At 47.6% G+C, this 25000-nt stretch overlaps 1 protein-coding gene across 1 annotated transcript in view; it reads right to left on the bottom strand.

The window, feature by feature from the left end:
- The window catches only part of crispld1a (cysteine-rich secretory protein LCCL domain containing 1a), a gene marked incomplete at its 3' end in the record, with an annotated part of 51906 nt that overhangs the window by 7724 nt on the left and 19182 nt on the right, over nucleotides 1–25000 (bottom strand). Inside the window, exons 3-7 of the mRNA XM_084326224.1 lie at nucleotides 16626–16744; nucleotides 13388–13520; nucleotides 12565–12680; nucleotides 9705–9805; nucleotides 9042–9245 (exon numbers count right to left, since the gene is read on the bottom strand). Of these exons, the coding sequence (XP_084182350.1) occupies nucleotides 9042–9245; nucleotides 9705–9805; nucleotides 12565–12680; nucleotides 13388–13520; nucleotides 16626–16744 (673 nt within the window). The remainder of the gene's footprint in view (nucleotides 1–9041; nucleotides 9246–9704; nucleotides 9806–12564; nucleotides 12681–13387; nucleotides 13521–16625; nucleotides 16745–25000) is intronic.

The following is a 25000-nucleotide window of genomic DNA, read 5'->3' as shown; positions in this document are numbered from 1 at the left end:
TCTGCAGCTTCTCCCGGAAGGGTAGTCTTGGGAAGCAGGAGCAGACCTCTGTACCGCTCTGCAGACTCTCACGGCGGACCTCTCAGATGTTGTGCAAGACCGAGAGAGGGAGAGAGGGAACGGGTCAGTGACAGAGCAGACTTGAAACGAGCTGGAGGACAGGGTGTTATATTCTTCGTGTTAAACAACACAGTGATGTGCAATATTCCAAAAACAGCCCAAGTGAAATATCTTCATGTAATCACACAGTGAGCAAAATCCATACACCGTCCAAATGTGAAATACTATCTTCGTGTAAACACACAGTGAGCAAAAATCCAAACACAGTCCAAATGTGAAACAATATCTTCGTGTAAATACACAGTGAGCAAAAATCCAAACACAGTCCAAATGTGAAACAATATCTTCGTGTAAATACACAGTGAGCAAAAATCCAAACACAGTCCAAATGTGAAATAATATCTTCGTGTAAAATACACAGTGGGAGGTGGAAGATCCCAAAATATTATTCCATAAAGGATAGGGCAAAACGATAAAGGCTGGGTGAGTGACTGTCTGACAAAAAGGTGGTAGACTTCAGTGTAAAGGTTACACACGAAAATTGGAAATAGGTCAAGACAGTCAATCTAGAAAAACTCACCCAGACGAGCTGCGTAAAAGGAACAGGAACAAAGTGGAGGCGAGCGCGCGCCACGGAGCAGGTATCCAAGCGAAGGCTTCTAGGAATTTCCTGGAGATTAGCACAGTGAAACAGAAGCAACGGGGAAAAACATCCAGCGACAAATCAAGACGAACCAACAACTTAGGGTGGGGAAAACGGGGTATAAATAATGAGGGATCGATTGATTGAAAGGCAGTGACAGCTGGGGAATGTGATTGAAAAGCGTGGGGAAGTGAGGGAACCAATCAGCGACGTCTCAGATGACGTCAGCGGGGAGAAACGTGTGAACGAGGGAATTGAAATACTTGACAGAAAAAATGAATGAAAACAAAGCGAGGGTGGTTAAAGGAACAGAACGAGTGAGAAGGCAAGGACAGAAACCTCACAGTACCCCCCCCTCAACGGGAGCCGCCCGGCGACCAGGCCGACCCGGCTCGTCAGGATGGGCCCGATGGAAGTCGGTGATCAAGCCGGGATCCACGATGAGCTGCCGGGAGACCCAGCTACGCTCCTCAGGGCCGTAACCCTCCCAGTCCACCAGGTATTGGAATCCCCGGCCCCGCCGACGAACGCCCATCAACCGGCGGACCTGCCACTGGGGGTGACCATCCACTAGCACAGGAGGCGGTGGATCAGGAGCCGGAGGCATAAGGGGACTGAGGGAGACGGGCTTAACCCGGGAGACATGGAACACGGGGTGGATGTGCATGGATGCAGGAAGCTTCAGGCGCAGGGCCGCCGGACTGAGTACCTTCAGGACCTCGAAAGGACCGACGAAGCGAGGGTTGAGTTTCTTGGCCGAGGACCGTAGCGGGAGGTCCTTCGCGGAGAGCCACACCCTCTGCCCAGGACGGTAAGTCGGCGCGGGAACCCGGCGCCGGTCGGCACCACGACAGGCGCGCTCAGATGTCCGGAGCAGCGCGGTCCTGGTGATCTCCCAAACGCGACGGCAGCGGTCGAGGTGGACCTGCACGGAGGGAACTGCCACTTCCGTCTCCAGTGCGGGAAAAAGAGGGGGCTGGTAGCCTAGGGAGGCCTCAAAGGGGGAGAGGCCGGTGGCGGAACTGACCATTGAGTTGATCGAGTATTCAACCCAGGGAAGGAAACGACTCCAGGATGCCGGCCTCTCGGCTGCCACACACCGAAGAGCAGACTCCACGCTCTGGTTCATCCTCTCCGTCTGCCCGTTTGTCTGGGGATGGTAGCCGGAGGAGAGACTGACCGTTGCCCCCAATCCCTTGCAGAAAGCCCGCCAAACCTGGGAGGTGAACTGGGGCCCCCGGTCAGAGACGATGTCCTGGGGGAAACCGTGAAGGCGGAACACGTGGTGCGTCAGGAGGTCCGCCGTCTCGGCTGCTGAGGGAAGCTTGGAGAGGGCCACGAGGTGGACCCCCTTGCTGAATCGATCCACCACGGTCAGAAGGCAGGTGTTCCCCTGGGAGGAGGGTAGTCCAGTGACGAAGTCGAGCGCCACATGTGACCACGGACGGCTTGGAACGGGAAGTGGCTGCAAGAGCCCGGAGGGTGCCTGGTGAGAGGCCTTGCTGCGGGCACAGACCGCGCAGGCCAATACGAACTCCTTGACGTCGTTTCGCATGGTGGGCCACCAGAAACGACGAGCCAGGAAGGAGAACGTGCGATGGACGCCTGGGTGGCAGGCGAACCGGCTGGTATGGCCCCACAGCAGTACCTGGGACCGGACAGAGTCAGGGACGAAGAGACGGCTCCTAGGGACGTTGCTTGGAGCATGTTGGAAGCGTAGGGCACGCCTCACCACACCCTCGATGCCCAAGGTGATGGCTCCAACCACTCGGGCCTCCGGGATGATGGGAGATGGGTCCTCAGAGGGTGGAGCCCCCTTGGAGTGCATCCGGGACAGGGAGTCGGCCTTCGTGTTGCGGGAACCGGGGCGGAAGGTCAGCGAGAAGTCGAACCGACTGAGGAAACTGGCCCATCTCGCCTGCCGACCGTTGAGGCGCCTGGAAGCGCGGATGAACGTTAGGTTCTTGTGGTCCGTCCAGATGGTAAAAGGCTCCTCGGCACCCTCTAGCCAATGACGCCACTCCTCCAGAGCCGCCACGACCGCCAGTAGCTCCCGATTGCCGGTGTCGTAGTTCCTCTCGGCGGGGAGGAAGCGACGCGAGTAGAAGGCGCAAGGATGTACCTTCTGGTCGGAAGGAGAACGCTGGGATAGGACAGCGCCCAGGCCAGAATCCGAGGCGTCCACCTCCACGATGAACTGTCTCTTGGGGTCAGGGTGGAGCAGGATAGGAGCGGAAGTGAACCTTCTCTTGAGGGAGCGGAACGCAGCGCATGCCGCTGGGGACCAGTCGAACGGCAGAGCGGGGGAGGTCAGCTTGGTAAGAGGCTCCGCCACTTGGCTGTAGTTCCGGATGAACCTTCGGTAGAAGTTTGCGAACCCGAGGAAACTCTGTAGCTCCTTCCGAGTGGTGGGTTCCGGCCAATCCTCCACAGCCTGGATCTTGCGAGGATCCGCTCGGGTCAAGCCCTTCTCCACGATGAAGCCCAGGTAGTCGACGGAGTTGGAGTGGAAACGGCACTTCTCCGCCTTGACGAAGAGCCGATTGTGGAGGAGGCGCTCCAGCACCCGGCGGACATGCAGGATGTGTTCCTCGAGGGTCCTGGAAAAGATAAGAATGTCGTCCAGGTACACCACCACGAACACCTCCAGCATGTCACGGAGGACATCGTTCATGAGTGCCTGGAATACCGCCGGGGCGTTGGTGAGACCGAACGGCATCACAAGGTACTCATAGTGGCCCCTGGGGGTCTTGAAGGCGGTCTTCCATTCATCGCCCTCACGGATACGGACAAGATGATAGGCACTTCGGAGATCCAGCTTGGTGAAGAACGAGGCCTGGGTCAGTGGCTCGAAGGTGGAGCTCATGAGAGGTAGGGGGTATTTGTTCTTGATGGTGATCTCGTTGAGCTGACGATAGTCGATGCAGGGTCGCAGGTCCCCATCCTTCTTTCCAACAAAGAAGAACCCGGCCGCCACCGGGGAGGAGGAAGGCCGAATGAGTCCTGCTTCCAATGACTCAGAGATGTAGAGATCCATCGCCTTCTTCTCCGGGGCAGTCAGACTGTAGAGGCGGCTGCCGGGAAGGGGAGCCCCTTGGCGGAGGTTGATGGCGCAGTCATAGGGGCGGTGAGGTGGAAGGGACTGAGCCCTGGTCTTACTGAATACCTCCATGAGGTCGTGGTACTCGGGAGGAACGGACGAGGGATCCGGGGGCAACTCACCAGCCGGTCTCCGGGGCGGGGGACAAGACGCCGCCTGTAGACAGCGGGCGTGACAGGAGGAGCTCCAGCCCCTGATGGTACCGGAGACCCAGGCGATGTGGGGCTCGTGCAGCGCGAGCCAGGGCCTACCCAGGACCACCGGGACAAGGGGGGATTGGGTAATGAGGAACTGGATCCTCTCTACGTGGTTCCCAGCAATGGTCAGCAAGACTGGGCCGGTCCGTTGAGAGATGTCGGCCAGGCGGTGTTGGTCCAACGAAAAGATCTCCAAGGGCCTCACAAGGGCCTCAAGAGGTATGTTGGCTTGGGTGGCAAACTCGAAGTCGAGGAAGTTCTCGTCTGCCCCAGAGTCGATGAGGGCCTCCACCGTGGCACGTTGGTCCCCCCAGGCCAGGGTGACGCTCAACAGATGGTCAGGTGGTGCGCGGCGCTGGGAATGGGAAAAACGGCTCACCAGGATCTCCTGGGGTCCTGGTGAGCCCGATCTTTTGGCCGGGTAGGGCAGTCTGCGATACGGTGTCCCGCACCTCCGCAGTAGAGGCAGAGACCGGACCTGAGCCTTGCCTGACGCTCCGCCTGGCTCAGATGAGAGCGTCCCAGCTGCATGGGTTCCTCCTCGCGCACCGGACGGGGAAGCCTGTTACCCACAGTAGTGTTGGGGACGGGGCGTCCAGGAGTCCGGGGTGCTTCAGGAGGTGACAGTCGGGCCCTCTCGCGCCTTCTCTCCAGGAGGCGTCCGTCAATACGGATGACAAGGCTAAACAGCTCCTCGAGGGAGTCGGGCACCTCCCTGGTAGCGAGCTGGTCCCGGACTGCGTCACTGAGCCCCCTTATGAAGGTTAGGCGAAGAGCAGGTTCGTTCCATCCGCTCTCCACCGCCGCCAGTCGAAACTCCATGACATAGTCCGTCACCCTGCTGCTCCCTTGCCGGAAGGTCCCCAACCGGGCTCCAGGGTCCAGACCTCGGGCTGGATGGTGGAACACTCTGCGGAGCTCCGCCACGAAGTCTGGGTAGGAGAACAAAAAATCTGCTTCCATTGCCCAGGAGGATGTGACCCACTGGGCAGCATGGCCTGAAAGTAGGTTGGTTATATAAGCCACTCGGGACCCATGAGCTGAAAAACGGCTTGGCTGATGACGGAAAACCAACTCACATTGCATGATGAATGTGGCACACTCCTCGGGATTACCGTCAAACAGCCGTGGGACGGAGAGAAGGGGTTCCCGAGGTGCGAGATCTGCTGGGGCTGCGGGGAATGTTCCTGGAGGGTGTGAGAGATGAAAAGTATTAACGGCGTCGCCCAGCGAGTTAAGCTGGGCGAGAATCTCGGACTGTTGTCCCGCCATAGCGGCCATTGAACCCTGCATAGGCAGGACCTGGTCCCTGAGGTTCTGCACCGCAGCCGCAGCCCGCTCTAGTTGGAGACCGTGATCCCTGGTCAACTCGACTTGAAATGCAAGTGCGGTTCTGACCCCCTCTGTGTCGGCTGGGGTCGTCATGGTTGGTTCGTAATGTTATGGTTTGACACCGACCCCAAACGCTAACGACACAAGAGAGTAGGATTCAGAGTTGCCAAATACGAGGGCTTGTTTATTTGATATATGAATAAGTGAAACAGGGAAAGCAGGTCAACAAGAACAGGTACAATGAACAAGGGGCAAAGTTCTGCTGCTCTGCAGCTTCTCCCGGAAGGGTAGTCTTGGGAAGCAGGAGCAGACCTCTGTACCGCTCTGCAGACTCTCACGGCGGACCTCTCAGATGTTGTGCAAGACCGAGAGAGGGAGAGAGGGAACGGGTCAGTGACAGAGCAGACTTGAAACGAGCTGGAGGACAGGGTGTTATATTCTTCGTGTTAAACAACACAGTGATGTGCAATATTCCAAAAACAGCCCAAGTGAAATATCTTCATGTAATCACACAGTGAGCAAAATCCATACACCGTCCAAATGTGAAATACTATCTTCGTGTAAACACACAGTGAGCAAAAATCCAAACACAGTCCAAATGTGAAACAATATCTTCGTGTAAATACACAGTGAGCAAAAATCCAAACACAGTCCAAATGTGAAACAATATCTTCGTGTAAATACACAGTGAGCAAAAATCCAAACACAGTCCAAATGTGAAATAATATCTTCGTGTAAAATACACAGTGGGAGGTGGAAGATCCCAAAATATTATTCCATAAAGGATAGGGCAAAACGATAAAGGCTGGGTGAGTGACTGTCTGACAAAAAGGTGGTAGACTTCAGTGTAAAGGTTACACACGAAAATTGGAAATAGGTCAAGACAGTCAATCTAGAAAAACTCACCCAGACGAGCTGCGTAAAAGGAACAGGAACAAAGTGGAGGCGAGCGCGCGCCACGGAGCAGGTATCCAAGCGAAGGCTTCTAGGAATTTCCTGGAGATTAGCACAGTGAAACAGAAGCAACGGGGAAAAACATCCAGCGACAAATCAAGACGAACCAACAACTTAGGGTGGGGAAAACGGGGTATAAATAATGAGGGATCGATTGATTGAAAGGCAGTGACAGCTGGGGAATGTGATTGAAAAGCGTGGGGAAGTGAGGGAACCAATCAGCGACGTCTCAGATGACGTCAGCGGGGAGAAACGTGTGAACGAGGGAATTGAAATACTTGACAGAAAAAATGAATGAAAACAAAGCGAGGGTGGTTAAAGGAACAGAACGAGTGAGAAGGCAAGGACAGAAACCTCACAAGCACTAAAAGTGAATTTTCTTTATTGTATCAGAAACTTCAGAATGTCATCTTTCAAAAGATGGCACAGGCTCATGCATGTGCTATAAGTATAACGTATAGTATTTTGGTTTGCAAAAAAGGTATGCAGTCCTCAAAATCTAAAACTAAAATTACCACTTTTGGGGGCGATTGTTAAGAGGTTAAAGGGTGAGTTCAGAATGTGTGACCTTCCCTTACTCACAATAACTCAAGATTTTTTTGCACCTTCCTTTTTGATAAAAGTGTTCAATGTTTGATGCACTGACCTCCAAAGGGAACGTCAGTTGATCTTTTCAACTTCTAAAGTGCATCCTTCTTATCGATTTGTCACATGTTTTTTTCCCCCAACAAAGTCCTTTCCCTCAAAGTAACTAGTAACTGCATGGTTCAGATAAATAGTAGCAGTGGAGTAAAAGACAAATCGGATCTTTCCTTCGAAGAGTGGTAATCGAGTAAAAGTACTTCGTTTACCATCCAGCCCTGGGTTAAGGTGGGGGGGGGAGTGGTCAGCTGGTCTACGAGGAGTTGTCTCAGCTTACAAGGGAGAGAGAGAGCAGGCCACTTCCACAAGAGAGAGCAAGCCATTTAAAAACCACAGCCACCCCCCACCCTTAACCCCCCCCCCTCCCCATCCGCTAACACACACAAGCTAACACACACTAAGCAGATCACAGCTAGCGAAGAAGAACAGGGGGTTAAAAAAGAACCCTCTCCCCTCCCTGATCCAAACAGTGACTTGCAATATTAATTACAGCCCTTCGGAACCCGGGAGCGCTAATCAGGGAGTTGACCTATAAAAGGCTCCAGAACATCAAGGCACTTTGCAGCAAATGGCAGGAAAACGGTTCCTGTTCGGAACACCCGTCTCCTCCTGATCCGCGATAAAAAAGACAGAGAGCTATTTGCAGAGTGCCTCAATCTTGACCTGATTATGAAACACGAATGCCACTCTTGGTTTTGATCTTTTGGATCCCGTGCTGTATATTTATATATATATTTCCACACGCCAGTGGTTCTCAAGCCCTACTCTGATCAAAACTTTTGTCTCTAATCAAGAGGATTTCTTTGGTTGTTAGATGTGATTAAATCCAGAATTCCACCGGGTAGCTGAACAGTGGAGAGAGAACCCTGTGATCAGAATAGTGTTGCACGATATCTTCTCTAATTGGTTTTTCCATCCAGTGAACTAAATAGTGAAACTAAACTGCTCCCTGTGTATCATTCTGCCCTCAGATTTATTATGTATTTATATTTACCGCATATATATATATATATATCCATATCTCTGAATATACCTGCATGTAATCCTTCTATATACCTACTTATACACCTGCATATAACCCATATAACTCTGTATGATAGCATGTACAATAATACTGTATGTACCGTATGTATTCTTACCGTATATACATCTATCCACATCTGTCTGTATACCTGCATACTGTATAATCCTTTTCACATATCCCTTACCTACTCTTACTAGTTACGCTGCTGGCCAGTATGACTTACTAGTTACTAACATAGTGTCTTTATACCTGTATCACTGTACATATTAATACTACAACTCTGTACATACATCTGATTAGCACTATTACTCAGTAGTACTAATTTACAGTATATATTTTATATCCAGCTTAATCTGATCTAATCACCTGTACAATGTATATTACTATTGCACTGTATTTGTTACACTTACTGTACATCACAACACTGTTAGAATGGAATCTTGGAAGCTATTCTACACGTTCAAATGACTGGTTGGTTCTTAGGGTTCCTCCAGTTTGCTCTGAACTAGGAAGAACTGCTCTTTCCTTTGATGCTTCCAACACCTGGAATGTCCTCCAACTGACTCTGAAGCTGAAGGTTCTTCCTTCTCTTGCTGCATTTAAAAGTATGATCTCTGACCACTGTGTGTCGACTGTCTTAGCTGATTCTTTGTTTATTCTTATTTATTGAGCCTATATGTATGAAATTGCTGATAAATTGTCTTGTTTTGTAAGCTCGTTGTCGCTGTAAATGAGGGTAACCTCAGTGTCTTACGAGTTGAACAAAAGTTTTGAAAAATTCTTGAGAGTAGATGAGTTTGAATATGATGACAGTGATGTCATCGGGGGACATTGAATCCTTGTGTTGTGTTAAATACAACTCCATGAGGGGGAGCCTCAGTGTCTTACGAGTTGAAATTAACCTGGGGACTCTGTGGACTCCCCCTCAAGGACCCCCTGGGACGCCGAACCCCGCGTTGAGCAATGCTGCTCCGCTGTGCCCCCTGCACCTTCCGGTACCTCTAAAACCAGAACCAGTGCCCCCCCCCACCCCCCCACTCCTATTCTGGGAAACTGGATCCAGTACAAACAGTTAAAATGGCGTCTTACACATCTGTTGTGTGTTGACCAGCTCATTCCTCTCCAGGCCCTCCGTCGGGGGTCTGGTGGGGGGGGCAGGGGCGGGTGGTTTGGGGGTCTCGGGTCTGTCAGGCTTGGGGGCCCGGGGCCGGGGCTTCTGTGGGGCGCGGGGGGCCTCGGGCTCTATGAAGTTGTTTTCCTCGATTTCCTCCTGATGGGAGTTGGAGCCGTCGTCTGCAAGGAGAGACCAAACAAAATGTCAAAATGAATATATATATACGACGAGTTATTAGCTGCAGTTTCTCTTTGTGTCTCTCTTTCTCTCACACGCACGCGCACGCACGCACGCACGCACGCACGCACGCACGCACGCACGCACGCACGCACGCACGCACACACACACACACACACACACACACACACACACACACACACACACACACACACACACACACACACACACACACACACACACACACACACACACACACACACACACACACACACACACACACACACACACACACACACACACACACACACACACACACACACACACACACACACACACACACACACACACACACACACACACACACACACACACACACACACACACACACACACACACACACACACACACACACACACACACACACACACACACACACACACACACACACACACACACACCTTTGTAGCAGAGGTTGTCCTTGCAGCCTCCTCCGTAGCTGGGGGGACAGGCGGAGCACGGGTTGCCATGTTTGTAAGGGGTATAACCCAACCAGTTCCCCCTGTTTAGGACACACAGAACAACAACAGGACGTGAGGACAGTGTTTCTATAGAGAGCTTGAAGGACAGTGTTTCTATAGAGACCTTGAAGGACAGTGTTTCTATAGAGAGCTTGAAGGACAGTGTTTCTATAGAGAGCTTGAAGGACAGTGTTTCTATAGAGATCTTGAAGGACAGTGTTTCTATAGAGAGCTTGAAGGACGGTGTTTCTATAGAGAGCTTGAAGGACGGTGTTTCTATAGAGCTTGAAGGACAGTGTTTCTATAGAGAGCTTGAAGGACGGTGTTTCTATAGAGAGCTTGAAGGACGGTGTTTCTATAGAGAGCTTGAAGGACAGTGTTTCTATAGAGAGCTTGAAGGACAGCGTTTCTATAGAGAGCTTGAAGGACAGTGTTTCTATAGAGAGCTTGAAGGACAGTGTTTCTATAGAGACCTTGAAGGACAGTGTTTCTATAGAGACCTTGAAGGACAGTGTTTCTATAGAGACCTTGAAGGACAGTGTTTCTATAGAGAGCTTGAAGGACGGTGTTTCTATAGAGACCTTGAAGGACGGTGTTTCTATAGAGAGCTTGAAGGACGGTGTTTCTATAGAGACCTTGAAGGACAGTGTTTCTATAGAGACCTTGAAGGACAGTGTTTCTATAGAGACCTTGAAGGACGGTGTTTCTATAGAGAGCTTGAAGGACGGTGTTTCTATAGAGACCTTGAAGGACAGTGTTTCTATAGAGATCTTGAAGGACGGTGTTTCTATAGAGACCTTTAAGGACAGAACACACTCAGTGAGTGTGTTTCTATAGAAACGTTGACCCCCACCTAGGGTTGGGCACCGAAAACCGGTTCTAATAGGAACTGGTTCCTAACTTCCGGTTCTGGACATATTTGCATTTCGATTCTTAATTTCGATTCTTAATTTTTTATTATTATTATTTAAAAAAAAATTGTAACTTTGTTAATTAATACCCTAGTTACAGTACAGCAACCAAATTAAACTGTATCAAGTCAACTGAAAATGTGAATAGTATGATTTTTTTTTTGATTTTTCAAAAAATAAAAGAATCTCCTGCGAAATAAGCTGTGACCTGTTTTGACCTGCACCTCAAAGAATCGGAAGCGAGAATCGTTTAGAACAGGAATCGATACGGAGAATCGGAACCGGAACCGGAATCGTTCAAATCCAAACGATGCCCAACCCCACCCGCACCCCCATCCACCCCACACACTGTGTATTAAAGCTGCAGTAGGCAACTTCAGGAAGAGTTTACCTGCCCAGCGTAAGCTCTGCATCACGTGATAACCCCTTGCATCGTATATATATATCTATCCACATCGGTCTGTACATACCTGCAAATAATCCTTTTTACATATCTGTAGATACTATATCTATATCTGTACATATCCCTTACCTACTCTTACCAGTTACCCCGCTGGCCAGTACGACTTACTACCATAGTGTCTTTATACCTGTATCACTGTACATATTAATACTACAACTGTGTTGTACATACATCTGCACTATTACTCAGTAGTACAAATGTATATATTTTATACCCAGTTTAATCACATGTACATTGTATATCGGAAAAAAAAGTTGTATAATTATTAGTGCTGTCAATAGATACATTTTTTTTTACTAATTAATCTCACAATTTTCTGTAATTAATCTAGATTAATCTAGATTAAAAATAGCATTTTTCTACTTAAGACCGAAGCTTGTAAGTTGTAACAGATATTTACTTGAGTAAAATCATGGAATTAATGTAAAATCAACACAAAGAAAGTATATTTAGATTCAAAGACTATTTTAACAGCTTTCTTTGAATACAGTTTCTCTCCTGTGAAATACAAATGTTCAACAAAACCATCAACATTGACTCAGCTAGACCTCTTTCTTATATCCGCGGCGCTAAAATTGAAGATTTTCCACTCCATAGATTAATCTAGATTAATTTATTTTAATGCTTAATACATTTTTATTAATCTCCAAAGTTAAAGCATTAACTTTGACAGCCCTAATAATTATGCACTTTACTGTTACATTTGAACTCTGGTTGGATGACAAACTTATTTTCGTTGTATAACACTTGTGCTGTATGATTACAATACATTTGAATCTAATGTAATGTAATGTAATGTAATGTAATCAAATCTAATCAAAGGTTTTCCACAGACTCCCAGAGGCACCGACAGCTTTAAACTGAATCTTTAAAGAAATTAAATCCTCTGATGTGCAGGTAGTTCTGCATATTGTGTGTACTCTTTGACGAGGAGCACGGTGGTGGGCTTAGTTTTCCGACGCGACCCCTGGAACACCACTTACCAGGCCAAGAACATCAGCTCCTCCCTGCATCAATAACCAATCAGATGTTTTTGGCCTGGTCAGTGGTGTTCCAGGGGTCGCATCGGAAACCTGAGACCAACATCGCCTTCCTCATCAAAGAGGACACAGAAAACCACTGCTGGTGCCTCTGCATGGGCTTGAAAAGTGATGCAAAGCTAGATACGATACGATACGATACGATACGATATGATACGATATGATGAGATAAGATATTCCTTTATTGATCCCCTTGGGGAAATTCGGACATCATACCAGCATGGGGGAGGGGGTAGGGGAGGTACAGGTATAGGCACGGTAATAGTAGAAAGACATAAATATAGGCAATCCAATTAGTTCTGAATATAAAAATATGAAAAAAATAAACAGTGTAAACAATATAATTAACTCTGAATATAAACATATGAAGAAAAAAAAGAACTCACTTTGGGGAATAGTTGCAGACCAGATAGACGGCCTTGGCCCATATCTGCCCCCAGACGTTCATGTTGTAACATACGTTGACCGCACAGCCGACCCTACTGCTCGTGGCCCAAACGAGCTGCGTAGAGGACAGACAAGACAGGACAGATGAGACAGGACAGACAGGACATATAGACAGGACAGATAAGACAGGACATATAGACAGGACAGATAAGACAGGACAGATAGACAGGACAGATAGATAGGACAGATAAGACAGGACAGACAGGACAGACAAGACAGGACAGACAGGACAGACAGGACAGATGAGACAGGACAGACAGGACAGATAGACAGGACAGATAAGGCAGGACAGACAGGACAGATAGACAGGACAGATAAGACAGGACAGATAAGACAGGACAAATAGGACAGGACAGATAAGACAGGTAAGACAGGACAGATAAGACAGGACAGATGAGACAGGACAGACAGGACAGATAGACAGGACAGATAAGACAGGTAAGACAGGACAGATAAGACAGGATAGATAAGACAGGATAGATAAGACAGGATAGATAAGAAAGGATAGATAAGAAAGGATAGATAAGAAAGAACAGATAAGAAAGGATAGATAAGAAAGAACAGATAAGACAGGATAGATAAGAAAGGATAGATAAGACCGGACAGACAAGACGAAATACTCCAGCAATCAAACTCAACACAAACGGTTATTGTCTTGGATATTCTTTGTATTCATTCCATATTCGCAGGTTATAGATTGTAAAAGGTGCAAACTCTCCGACACCCCCGCCCCCAGTGGAAGTGGTATGGTCCGCCGCCTACCTGTGTGTAATGAGTGCAGACCGGGCCGGAGCATGTGTAGGGACAGTAGGGGTTACACTCCTGAGGATACGGGAAGGAGTAGTCCTTGACCTCGTCGTACCAGGCCTGCACATGGAACGCAGGGGGGCGGAACCTACAATCACAATCAGGATCCACTTTATTCAACAAACTACCAGGAATCTAGTAGTATGCAATATAGACAACATTAAGATAATTAAGAAAATAATAACAACAATATAGCAATATATCTGAAATCTAGCTTCTGTGCACTGTGGAGTATTCAGTCACTTCAGTCAGCTCCAACAAACCATTTGATCCCATTGACGGTTAACTAGCCGGAGCCGGTGTTTAAGTAGTGGTTAACTAGCCGGAGCCGGTGTTTAACTAGTGGTTAACTAGCCGGAGCCGGTGTTTAACTAGTGGTTAACTAGCCGGAGCCTGTGTTTAACTAGCCGGAGCCTGTGTTTAACTAGTGGTTAACTAGCCGGAGCCGGTGTTTAACTAGTGGTTAACTAGCCGGAGCCTGTGTTTAACTAGTGGTTAACTAGCCGGAGCCGGTGTTTAACTAGTGGTTAACTAGCCGGAGCCTGTGTTTAACTAGTGGTTAACTAGCCGGAGCCGGTGTTTAACTAGTGGTTAACTAGCCGGAGCCTGTGTTTAACTAGTGGTTAACTAGCCGGAGCCGGTGTTTAACTAGTGGTTAACTAGCCGGAGCCTGTGTTTAACTAGTGGTTAACTAGCCGGAGCCAGTGTGAGGAACAGCATGGATGATGCAGAGAAAGGGCTCTAACACCAACAACATCACTGGTTAGGAAATATGGGTTATAGAGCTTTAACCCTTGTGTAGTGTTCTCCTTTAACCCTTGTGTAGTGTTCTCCTTTAACCCTTGTGTGGTGTTCTCCTTTAACCCCTGTGTGTTCTCCGTTAACCCTTGTGTAATGTTCTCCTTTAACCCTTGTGTAGTGTTCTCCTTTAACCCCTGTGTAGTGTTCTCCTTTAACCCTTGTGTAGTGTTCTCCTTTAACCCTTGTGTGGTGTTCTCCTTTAACCCTTGTGTGGTGTTCTCCTTTAACCCCTGTGTAGTGTTCTCCTTTAACCCCTGTGTGTTCTCCTTTAACCCTTGTGTGGTGTTCTCCTTTAACCCCTGTGTGGTGTTCTCCTTTAACCCCTGTGTGGTGTTCTCCTTTAACCCTTGTGTGGTGTTCTCCTTTAACCCTTGTGTAGTGTTCTCCTTTAACCCTTGTGTGGTGTTCTCCTTTAACCCCTGTGTGGTGTTCTCCTTTAACCCTTGTGTGGTGTTCTCCTTTAACCCTTGTGTGGTGTTCTCCTTTAACCCGTGTGTAGTGTTCTCCTTTAACCCTTGTGTGGTGTTCTCCTTTAACTCCTGTGTAGTGTTCTCCTTTAACCCTTGTGTAGTGTTCTCCTTTAACCCTTGTGTGGTGTTCTCCTTTAACCCCTGTGTATTCTCCTTTAACCCCTGTGTTCTCCTTTAAGCCTTGTGTGGTGTTCTCCTTTAACCCCTGTGTGGTGTTCTACTTTAACCCCTGTGTAGTGTTCTCCTTTAACCCTTGTGTAGTGTTCTCCTTTAACCCTTGTGTGGTGTTCTCCTTTAACCCCTGTGTGTTCTCCTTTAACCCTTGTGTAGTGTTCTCCTTTAACCCTTGTGTAGTGTTCTCCTTTAACCCCTGTGTAGTGTTCTCCTTTAACCCTTGTGTAGTGTTCTCCTTTAACCTTTGTGTGGTGTTCTCCTTTAACCCCTGTGTGTTCTCCTTTAACCCTTGTGTGGTGTTCTCCTTTAACCCTTGTGTAGTGTTATCCTTTAACCCTTGTGTGGTGTTCTCCTTTAACCCTTGTGTGGTGTTCTCGTTTAACCCTTGTGTGGTGTTCTCCTTTAACCCTTGTGTGGTGTTCTCCTTTAAACCTTGTCCAGTGTGTTGTTTGTGTTTTTGTTACTTTCCCAGTGTTCACAGGTCTGCTAGACCCACAACATTATTGGGATTTTAAAACATCCTTAGCAGATGTTAACTGTATCTCAACTACAAGCAATCTAGACAGCATATGTAGTTAATATTTGCCATTTACCTTTGCTAGATCACTGCTAGATTTCTTCACAGAAAATTAGCCGAGACATATGAGTCTCAGTTTAATTAAGATAAATCATGAATTGTATCATTTAGTCAATTGAAATGGAAAACGGGTATTTAACCACACCCCTCCGAGGCAAATTTAGTTATTTCCACTGCGTCGGAATATATACTGTCGGACAATATAACAATAATTAACACATTTACAAGTCGTATTAAATTTAGCAAATAAGGAAACAGATAGAGAACATTTCAAAGCACTAGAAATTGCGAATATCTAATTTTGGACCTATTTCCGAATGGCGCAATGTTTACGGCGATTTTTCTCTCTAAGAATTGAGATCGCGATTCTCTCACGAGATTCTTATTTTTTCAATAAAATCATTTATTGCACTCTTTCTTAAACAGACAACATAACATATATCAAAGTGCTTGACTTAAAGGGGACATGTCTTGCTATTCCGTTCACTACATACGAGAGAGAGCGAGAGAGAGAAGGAGCGAGCGAGAGAGAGAGAACGAGAGAGAGAGAGAGAGAGAGAGAGAGAGAGAGAGACAGACAGAGAGAGGGATAGAGAGAGAGAGGAGAGATGCCTCCCGAAAACACACAGACAGTCGAGTTTGTGTGTAAATGCTCCCGTTGCTCCGTATCCCTCTCTCTCTCTCTCTCTGTCGGCACCCGCGCAACCTGTTTGAGGAAGTAATTCCACTCGCTCTAGCTGTTGTTGAGCAAATTGTTGATTGTGGGCGGTGACTACAACAAACAGTCAAATCAGAACGGCTTAGTTGAGTGAGGGAGGATCTTGTGAACTCGAGACTAGACTGATGAGTCAAAATGAGGATTAGCAGCGACACAGACCACATTGATATATACCCCCATTGCTAGGAAACAATGCTAAACACTGGAAAAGGCCATTTATAAGACACATGACCTTTAAACGTAAACATAACATATATGAAAGTCCTTGACTTAAACTTAAAAGTGTCTTGTAACATACAAAATAACTCAAGTCAGAATAAAAAATAATAATTTTAATTTAAAAAAATCACCATCATTTAGAAATGAGATCGCATAGGTCTATGAATCGAGATCGCGATTTTTTCGATTAATCGTGCAGCCCTAATGTGAAGTGTGTCCGTGTGCAGTATGTACCTGCCCCAGTGCGCGCCCAGGTTCTGTCCGATCTGGGGCAGTAGGCTGGCAGGGCCGTGTTCCCACAAGCAGGTCTCAGCCCACTCCTCTGCCGTCCTCTCCAGCTCCATGTCCCACACCTGCAGGGGAAGACATAACCTTAGTGCCTTAAACATCCATTTCTGCTTCATCTGATAGATCATTGGTTCTCACCCACCCCCAGGGGTCCTTGAGGGGGGTGGTCCAGGAAATGTGATTTTGATTTAATTTATGGTCAATTGTAAATGGTGCAACAATTTGTTCCTCACATTCACCCATTCACTCACACATTCACACACCGACAGCGGAGGCGACCATGCAAGATGCCAACCTGCTCATCGGGAGCAATTGGGGGTTAAGTGTCTTGCTCAAGGATCGAATCGAACCGGGAACCTCCGGATTACTGGACGACTGCTCTACCTCCCGAGCCACTGTCGCCCCCATTTATAATTCCTTCGAACGAACAACTGTTTTGATTCTGTTTTCACTCTCCCCTCTCGTTATCGGCATGTCTTACGGACAATGATGGAATTCTCAAAACGGGGGTCCATGGCCAATTTGGAGGGGGGGGGGGGGGGGGGGGGGGTCTTTGACATGAGAACGACCCGGGATAGATTACAGTGGAGCGACAGGTAACGTGGGTTTATGAGGTTTGAACACGATATATGCCTCGGTACGATTCGGTTACACCGGTGTTTCACCACGCTAGGTTTCCTTGCATGCTGTGATGGTGAGGGGGGGGGGGGAAAGAAATGGGTCATACAGGATATGATGTCGTCTACAGTTCCATTAATCACACACAGCTGCAGTCCTCCTGGCTGCTGTCCCGTTGGCAGAGCGCGGTCGTGTCGAGCGCTCGGTGCTCCGAACATGGCACCGGCGCCACCAGGGTCAAGGGTTTGATTCCGACCGGGGTGATCCATCATACTGAAAAATGGATGCTGTTGTTCCATTGTGCAGCGCTTAGTGTGGCACTGGTTAGGGATGGGTACCGAGTCAGGTACTTTTAAGGGTACCGACCTAATGTCCGACGACGTCAACGTTTCGTTTACCGCTAAACGAAACCTATGAAGTGTGCCGCTCACACGCACAATACACGCTTACCTAGTGTTGTTTCACTTTACAAAGCTAGATGCAGACAACGCTCGCTGCAATATTATATATTATATATATATTAACAAATTGTTCTAAATAAATAATAATGATAATAAATCATTTGAAGTTTGAAATTTCTTTTATACAACTGAGGTAGGTAGATCAAATGTTTAGAGACTAAAGTACAGAAAAAAGGTACCGTTAGGTACCGGTATCGATTCACAGGTACCGGTACCGGTATCGGTTAAAATGTGAAAGGTACCCAACCCTAGTACTGGTCCAGGAACACTGCTGTAGAAATGGATGCTGCTGTTCCATTGTCCAGGAACAGGTTGTGTGACAGGCTGTTCCCAGAGCGCTTGTTCCCAGATGTCCTCCATAGATCCGAAACGCAAATCACGATTATTAAACACGATTAATCATTAATTTGACAACGATTGAATTTGTTTTACCTTTCTTCTTGACCAAAGGCTGCCTTTCTGTCATATTCTACAAGTAACCAAAGATGTTTCAAAATAACTGGAGAAACGCGCTGTGGCTCCTCCCTCCTCCCTCTCAACACTGAAACCCTGAAACTACTGTTTGGGCTAGGCTTGGGGGGGTGGGGGGTGGAGTGCACCGCTGTGAAAGAAGGGTGCGCTGCATTTATAACACAAGACAGAATGAGAGCAACACGGCATGTGGCAATAATAATGGTTGTATCTCTTTTATCTTGTTTTCATGATCATGGGAAGCCAGAATCATACTTGACATCGAAACTCAACGAATCGCCCAGCCCTACTTCAAACACAGCTGTTTCTTCTATCAGTCCCAGGCGGGTTGAATAGCCAATCACAGGTCCACATGCAGGGACCGAAACTAAAGCCCGCCGCCCGCCAGGGGCGCTCAGTTTTTACCTTTGGCGCTTGACACTTAGAGGGCTGCCCGCCGTGTGGCGTGTAATCAATCAAGTTCATAACGATACTCTTATTTTGAAAATCTGTGCGGGTCTCATTTCCGCCCCAAGCGCATCTCCAGTAATAATATCGATGGCTCCGGCAGTTAGCAACAATTAGGTTCGTATGATACTCTTATTTTGAAAGAAGACGTGGCAACGAGTCATATCCGCCCAGCCCTGCAGCGGGATACTAATGGCTAAGGGCTTCTGCTCGCAGTGCTCGTGTCAACACAGGCAGTCTGCTCTAGTCTAGAAGAGCGGACCTCCATGAGCTACCGTTACTGTTTAAACAATGACCCAGTCAACTATTCACTTTTAGTTTAATACATGACGAGGCATTGTCTAACGGTATCTAGCTGGCTAGCTACTGATAGCTGCTGATATCAACAAATGCTCCAGCAATAGTCGACTCGAGTGCATAATACCTCCGTTCCCTCGTTAGCTAGCACGTTAGCTAGCTCACGTTAGATCTGTCTGTCCCAGTAAACTAAATTGTCTTAACGTTATCTACCGGGCTAGCAGTAGCTACAGATAGCTCCTGATATCAATGTCTTATAACATTGATTGAATGCGTATTCTAGCTGAGGGCATGTTGAATGTGATTTGACAAAAGAACCGTAACGTTATACCAATACTATTGGCAATAGGGTCCAGCTGCATCACCGGAGAATCCTTGCATGCTGAATGTAGGGTCTAGCTGAATATAGGGTCTAGCTGCAGGGCCGAAGAATCCTTGCTGGAGCTGGAGGCTACTCAAGTATACACACAGACAGTGGAGCTGTTTGCAGATAGCGAGCATTTTGACTTATTGCGTGGTGGCGATGTCTCGCAGATAATACAACTACAAGTATGATTATATAATTTTTTTTTTTTATCAAACAAAATTTGGCAGGTAAGAAATATGCTTGGCGGGTAGATTCTTCCCATCTACCCGCCACTGGCCGGTGAGTCAAAAAGTTAATTTCGCTCCCTGTCCACATGTGACGGGCAGGGTTTCCGTTAGAATTTTTTTTTGCAGGTCTGAGTGTCCGGTAGATTTCAATCTACCGGACAAATGGGATAAATTCCGGTCAGAGTTTATTGAGCTTAAAAACAATTGATAGACATATATAAAGAATGACATCATCAAGGCATTTATAATATTTTAACTTAAAACTAGGCTACTTTTGCGTATATACAGTCATTAATATATTCCAAATAAAATAAGTCCCTCGAGACTTCGTGCTGCTGCCGACTTGAGGTGTCGGTGGGCAGTCTGCCCGACCTTAATAAACAGCAGTCTGTTATAATCACATTTTTATGAGCTAACGAATTCCGTTATATTGGACATTTGTATTAATTATATCAAGCGAAGAACTGAGAAATTTGGCAGAGAGAGACGGCAACATTATCGTGGGTTTGCGCCGTGATGTATATCTCCACCTCCCAACGACTTGGTGCTGCTCATAATGTCCGGTGAAAATAATTCCCTCTAAGCACAATTTGATTATTTGAATTGTATTAAAATAGGCTAAAATTAAATAGCCTATGCGATGAACGAAACAATCATTACATTTGTCGTTGCTTCACCAAGCAGCCGGTCTAATAATGACACCGCTGTGTCAGCGCGAGCTGGCTGCTGATATATTTACGTGAAGCATGGAGCAGGCAGAGCAGCGGTGTCAGCAGCGCCCCCACCCAACAGCTGAATTGCCAATGGCTGAATTGGAGTACTGCACCCTGCCAAGCCATGCTTCACGTAAATATATCAGCAGCCAGCTCGCGCTGACAGCAGGATGTCATTAGACCGGCTGCTTGGTGAAGCAACGACAAACGTAATGATTGTTTCGTTCATCGCATAGGCTATTTAATTTTTGCCTATTTTAATACAATTCAAATAATCTAATTGTGTTTAGAGGGAATTATTTTCACCGGACATTATGACCGGAGAGATTAAATATGTCGGACTTCAACAGATTTTGCCGGTCAAATACCGGTAATTACCGGCTAACGGAAACGCTGGTGACGGGGCTACCTGGGACTATGACCAGGGCAAACAAAGTAAAGCGAACAAAGCAAAGCATGATATTCAGGGCTTGACGTTAACTTTTTGGCTCACTAGCCACTGTGGCTAGTGGTTTTCCAAAGTCACTAGCCACTCAGCATTTTCACTAGCCAAAAGAATCCCTGCACTCGCGCCCCCACCCAAAAAGTAATAAATATAGGTAATTTCTTCTTCACTAACCCCTGCTGGGGACAGTATCATTGTAATCATACTGCTACACGCCAACTGTACAACTGTGCTTCTGACTGTTGACTCCATTGTTTACTACTGCCTGCGACCAGTGACTCAGCCGCAAAAGGAGCTCCAGTTGGGGCAACGGCTGACTGGGACAAGATGGAGGGTGTAGATGTGGAAGAGTTGTGTTGAACCTAGCAATTACATTGTTTCTCCAAACGCCGTGAACATTATCATTGACACACCTATGCCTTGGCTGTGTTGAACCTAGCAATTATATTATTGCTCCAAACGCTGTGAACATTATCATTGACACACCTATGCAGGGCTTGACGTTAACTTTTTGGCTCACTAGCCACTGTGGCTAGTGGTTTTCCAAAGTCACTAGCCACTCAGCATTTTCACTAGCCCTGGGCAGGTGGGCAGGTGTCAACGTCAAGCCCTGATGATATTCTTAACCTGGAAGCGAACTTGCTTCCCATGCTGTACCAATCAACAGGAATTGGGAAGTGAACGCGATTCTGCGCTGGTGTGACTGACCGAGCCTTCAGCAGCTAGCCCGCTGAGGACCCCAGGACGCCCCAGGAGACAATACCGGAGAGACAGGGGTCCTAGACCTTTCTAGGCACCGGTGAGCTGGTGACACTGGTGCTGGTGCATTGTGATGGTGTGTGTGTGACCAACGGGGAGGATAAGTCGATTAATCCACAGAGAAAATGATTGATGCATCCCAGCATTTCGATGCCAAGTTAAAGGAACACGCCAACTTTTTGGGAAATTTACTTATTTGCTATCTAGCCTGGAGTTAGACAAGCAGATACAGTGAAAAACGCGGCTTTTGAGGTGATGAAATCACTGCACCCAGGCAGCAGTGGTTTGGCAAAAAAAGTTTCGAGTATATATCTGCTTAGAAAACGAAAATGTCTAATACATTTTTTTTTATTTCTTCACATGGTACATACACAGGTCACAACATGTTTACAGGAACGTTTTTGAGTTGTATTTGGAGTGTATTTCGTGACTAGGCTACACTGGCACACCTACTTCCAGTGAATGCCACTAAGCTAGGCTAACAGTGTGGCTGTTCCCTAAGCCTAATGCATGCACAAAGAAGAAAAGGGTATGTATCTGCTTGTCTAACTCCAGGGTAGATGGCAAATAAGCTAAATTTCCCAAAAAGTTGGCGTGATCCTTTAACCGTGTGTAGTCCGCTGGGCCAGAGCCTCTAAAGAACGGCTAAACCGGTCCAGATGAAAGCTTGTGGAGGGACTGCAAGGTACATTCACATAGTAATTTAGCTGAACACTTTTATCCAAAGCCACTTAGAAGTTGTGTACAACAGTCACAAGGAAGGGTACAACTATGGCAGCTAAGTGTCAGTAAGATTGTTCATGGCAACAGTCTTGAACTTTGGTGCTACAGTGTTGAGTGCATAGTAGTATAGACATACTAGCATCATAGGTAGTATAGGCAAGGTAGATTACTTAGTAGCAAAGTGCATAATAGTAAAAGACAGTAAGGAGGTTAGTAGTTATTTTCTTTTTTTTCTCAATTTGTTTTAGGGTAGTTGGTATTATACACAGTATCTCTGTCGAAAGTGCCCTCGAGCAAGGCACTGGACTCCAGAGGTACTCCAGGGGGCAACCGTGTGTAGACTGACAATGAAGTGATCCTCTGTCTTCTAAAGCGACTGTAGTTTCGAGGGAGTTGCTGATGTGCTGCTGTTGTTTTAAAAGTGGGGTTTCTTGGACCCTCTGATTGCCTGTCAGCTGAGCTGCACTCCACCGGTCGACCGTAGTTATTTTCCCTCAAGATTGAGGGTTATTCGAAAAATGCAAAAGCGCAAGCTGTTTTTCTTTAAGTAATACCTTCCATGTGTGTGACTAGCGAGGGGTCTGGACTCCAGGCTTCGTTTCACTTTGCCTCCTCTGAAATGCCCTCTCTCTCTCGTCAGGTTCGGCTCTGGTCGGACACGAAGGGATCATATTGCCTTCTTGGGGTTTTCTGGGAATGCAAAGAGCGTCCTTCCTCTCTACTGACCTACATTTTGGTCTTCCATAAAAAAAAACTCCAAGAAAAACACCAGCTGTAATTCTTGTGAAGGATTTGTTCCTTTAATTGCACACCTTCACGTTCACCTTGAGTGTGGGATACAAAATATATGGGTCTGCTCGCATGTGCGTGTGTGCGTGTGTGTGTGTGTGTGCGTGTGTGCGTGTGTGTGTGTGTGCGTGGTGTGTGTGTGTGTGTGGTGTGTGTGTGTGTGTGTGTGTGTGCGCATGCGTGTGTGTGGTGTGTGTGTGTGTGTGTGTGTGTGTGTGTGGCACGTGCGTGCGTGCATGTGTTTAGTAAACCAATGGAGGTGTCAGAGCTTAAACATATCACACATGGGGTTCTGGTCATAGCTTGGCCTTGAAATCCATCCAATAACAGGCCCTAAAATAACCCCCCTCTACACTACCACCTCCTCCTCTATACCACCTCCTCCTCACTACCTCCTCCTCTATACCACCTCACTACCTCCTCCACCTCACTACCACCACCACCTCACTACCACCTCCTCCTCTATACCACCTCCTCCTCACTACCTCCTCCTCTATACCTCCTCCTCCTCACTACCACCACCTCCTCACTACCACCTCCTCCTCTATACCTCCTCCTCCTCACTACCACCACCTCCTCACTACCACCTCCTCCTCTATACCTCCTCCTCCTCACTACCACCACCTCCTCACTACCACCTCCTCCTCTATACCTCCTCCTCCTCACTACCACCACCTCCCTCACTACCATCTCCTCCTCACTACCACACCTCCTCACTACCATCTCCTCCTCACTACCTCCTCCTCACTACCACCTCCTCCTCTATACCACCACCACCTCACTACCACCTCCTAATTATCACCTCATCACGTCTACCACCTCCTCACTACTATCTCCTCCTCACTTCCACTTCCCCCCTCACCACCGCCACCACTACCACCTCCTCCATCTTCTGTCACCCACTTCAGACCCCCCCCCCCCGCTGTTCCTCCACATGACTCCTGAAACACACACACCTGCTCGTGGACCGGATGTCTGGCCGGCTTCAGGTTCCTCAGCCCTGTTGGTTAACAAGCAGCAACGCTGTGTGACTGACTCCCCCACGGTCACATACAGCCTGGTGTTGTACATCACATTCCACCACGTTGCACAATTGTTGTACAAACAAACCAGTGGGATTGCATTATGGCATGGCATTATTCTGTTCAATCGACAGCTGTTTAGCCCGTAGCACAAGACCGTGAAGTCAAACCGTAGGAGCTCTATTTCCCTAAAGCAACCGCTAGCCTAGTTCTGTGGAAGCAGGGCCAAGCGAGGCCGAGGGGGACCGGAGCCAGCATGAAATATTTCCAACACAGAAAGCACTTTTTGTTTATTTGAAACTGGAGTCCAGTTGGCATATTATCTCCTCTGGCAACGGCGTGCAAAAGAATAACCACAGAGCCTTGTACTCTGGCCATGTCACTCTCTTGCATTGATCTCTCTTGACAAGTAGCCTTTGCCCAAAAAAATAATCAATGTGTTTATGCTGATAAGAGGCCTGAAAGACATTACAGATGTAATTGCCATAAGGTCTGCGAACCACAGCATGTTGGCAATTTTGCAGTTGGAATGGCGACGTCTCAAAAAGGTCAACAGACTCCATTAATAAAGCATCACGGCTCTCCCCTCAGGGTGAAGCGGGGCCACAGCGTGAGGCACCGGCCATATTCACCCAAAACTCTGATGAGAGTTTTCTTGGGAGAAGGGAACATATCCGTGGCATGATCTCGGATCACAAAGGGATGATTTGTGTCGTTCCTGAAGCGTGTCTTTCATAACTACGAGTGGCAGACGTCCAGCGTGGGGGGAGAAAAAATACATGGCCTTTCCCCGCAAATGTCGAAACTCGAGTAAAAAAAGCGAACCCAAAAAAATATATAAAAAAGGGTCGACCGACATATATTCTGAGCTGTTTGAATGTGGTCAGGAGAGCGGCGGCCTGGACGTCAAACTGCAGTTGTTTGCACAGCGCGCGCAGTGGGGGAGGCCTTGTAACCCGGGACCCCCCTTGCCCACCACCCC

This window comes from Notolepis coatsorum, assembly GCF_963971535.1.
Source record: "Notolepis coatsorum genome assembly, chromosome: 12".
Taxonomy (NCBI): domain Eukaryota; kingdom Metazoa; phylum Chordata; class Actinopteri; order Aulopiformes; family Paralepididae; genus Notolepis; species Notolepis coatsorum.
The sequence above is the reverse complement of the archived record's forward strand: the minus strand, read 5'-3'. Positions and strand labels throughout refer to the sequence as shown.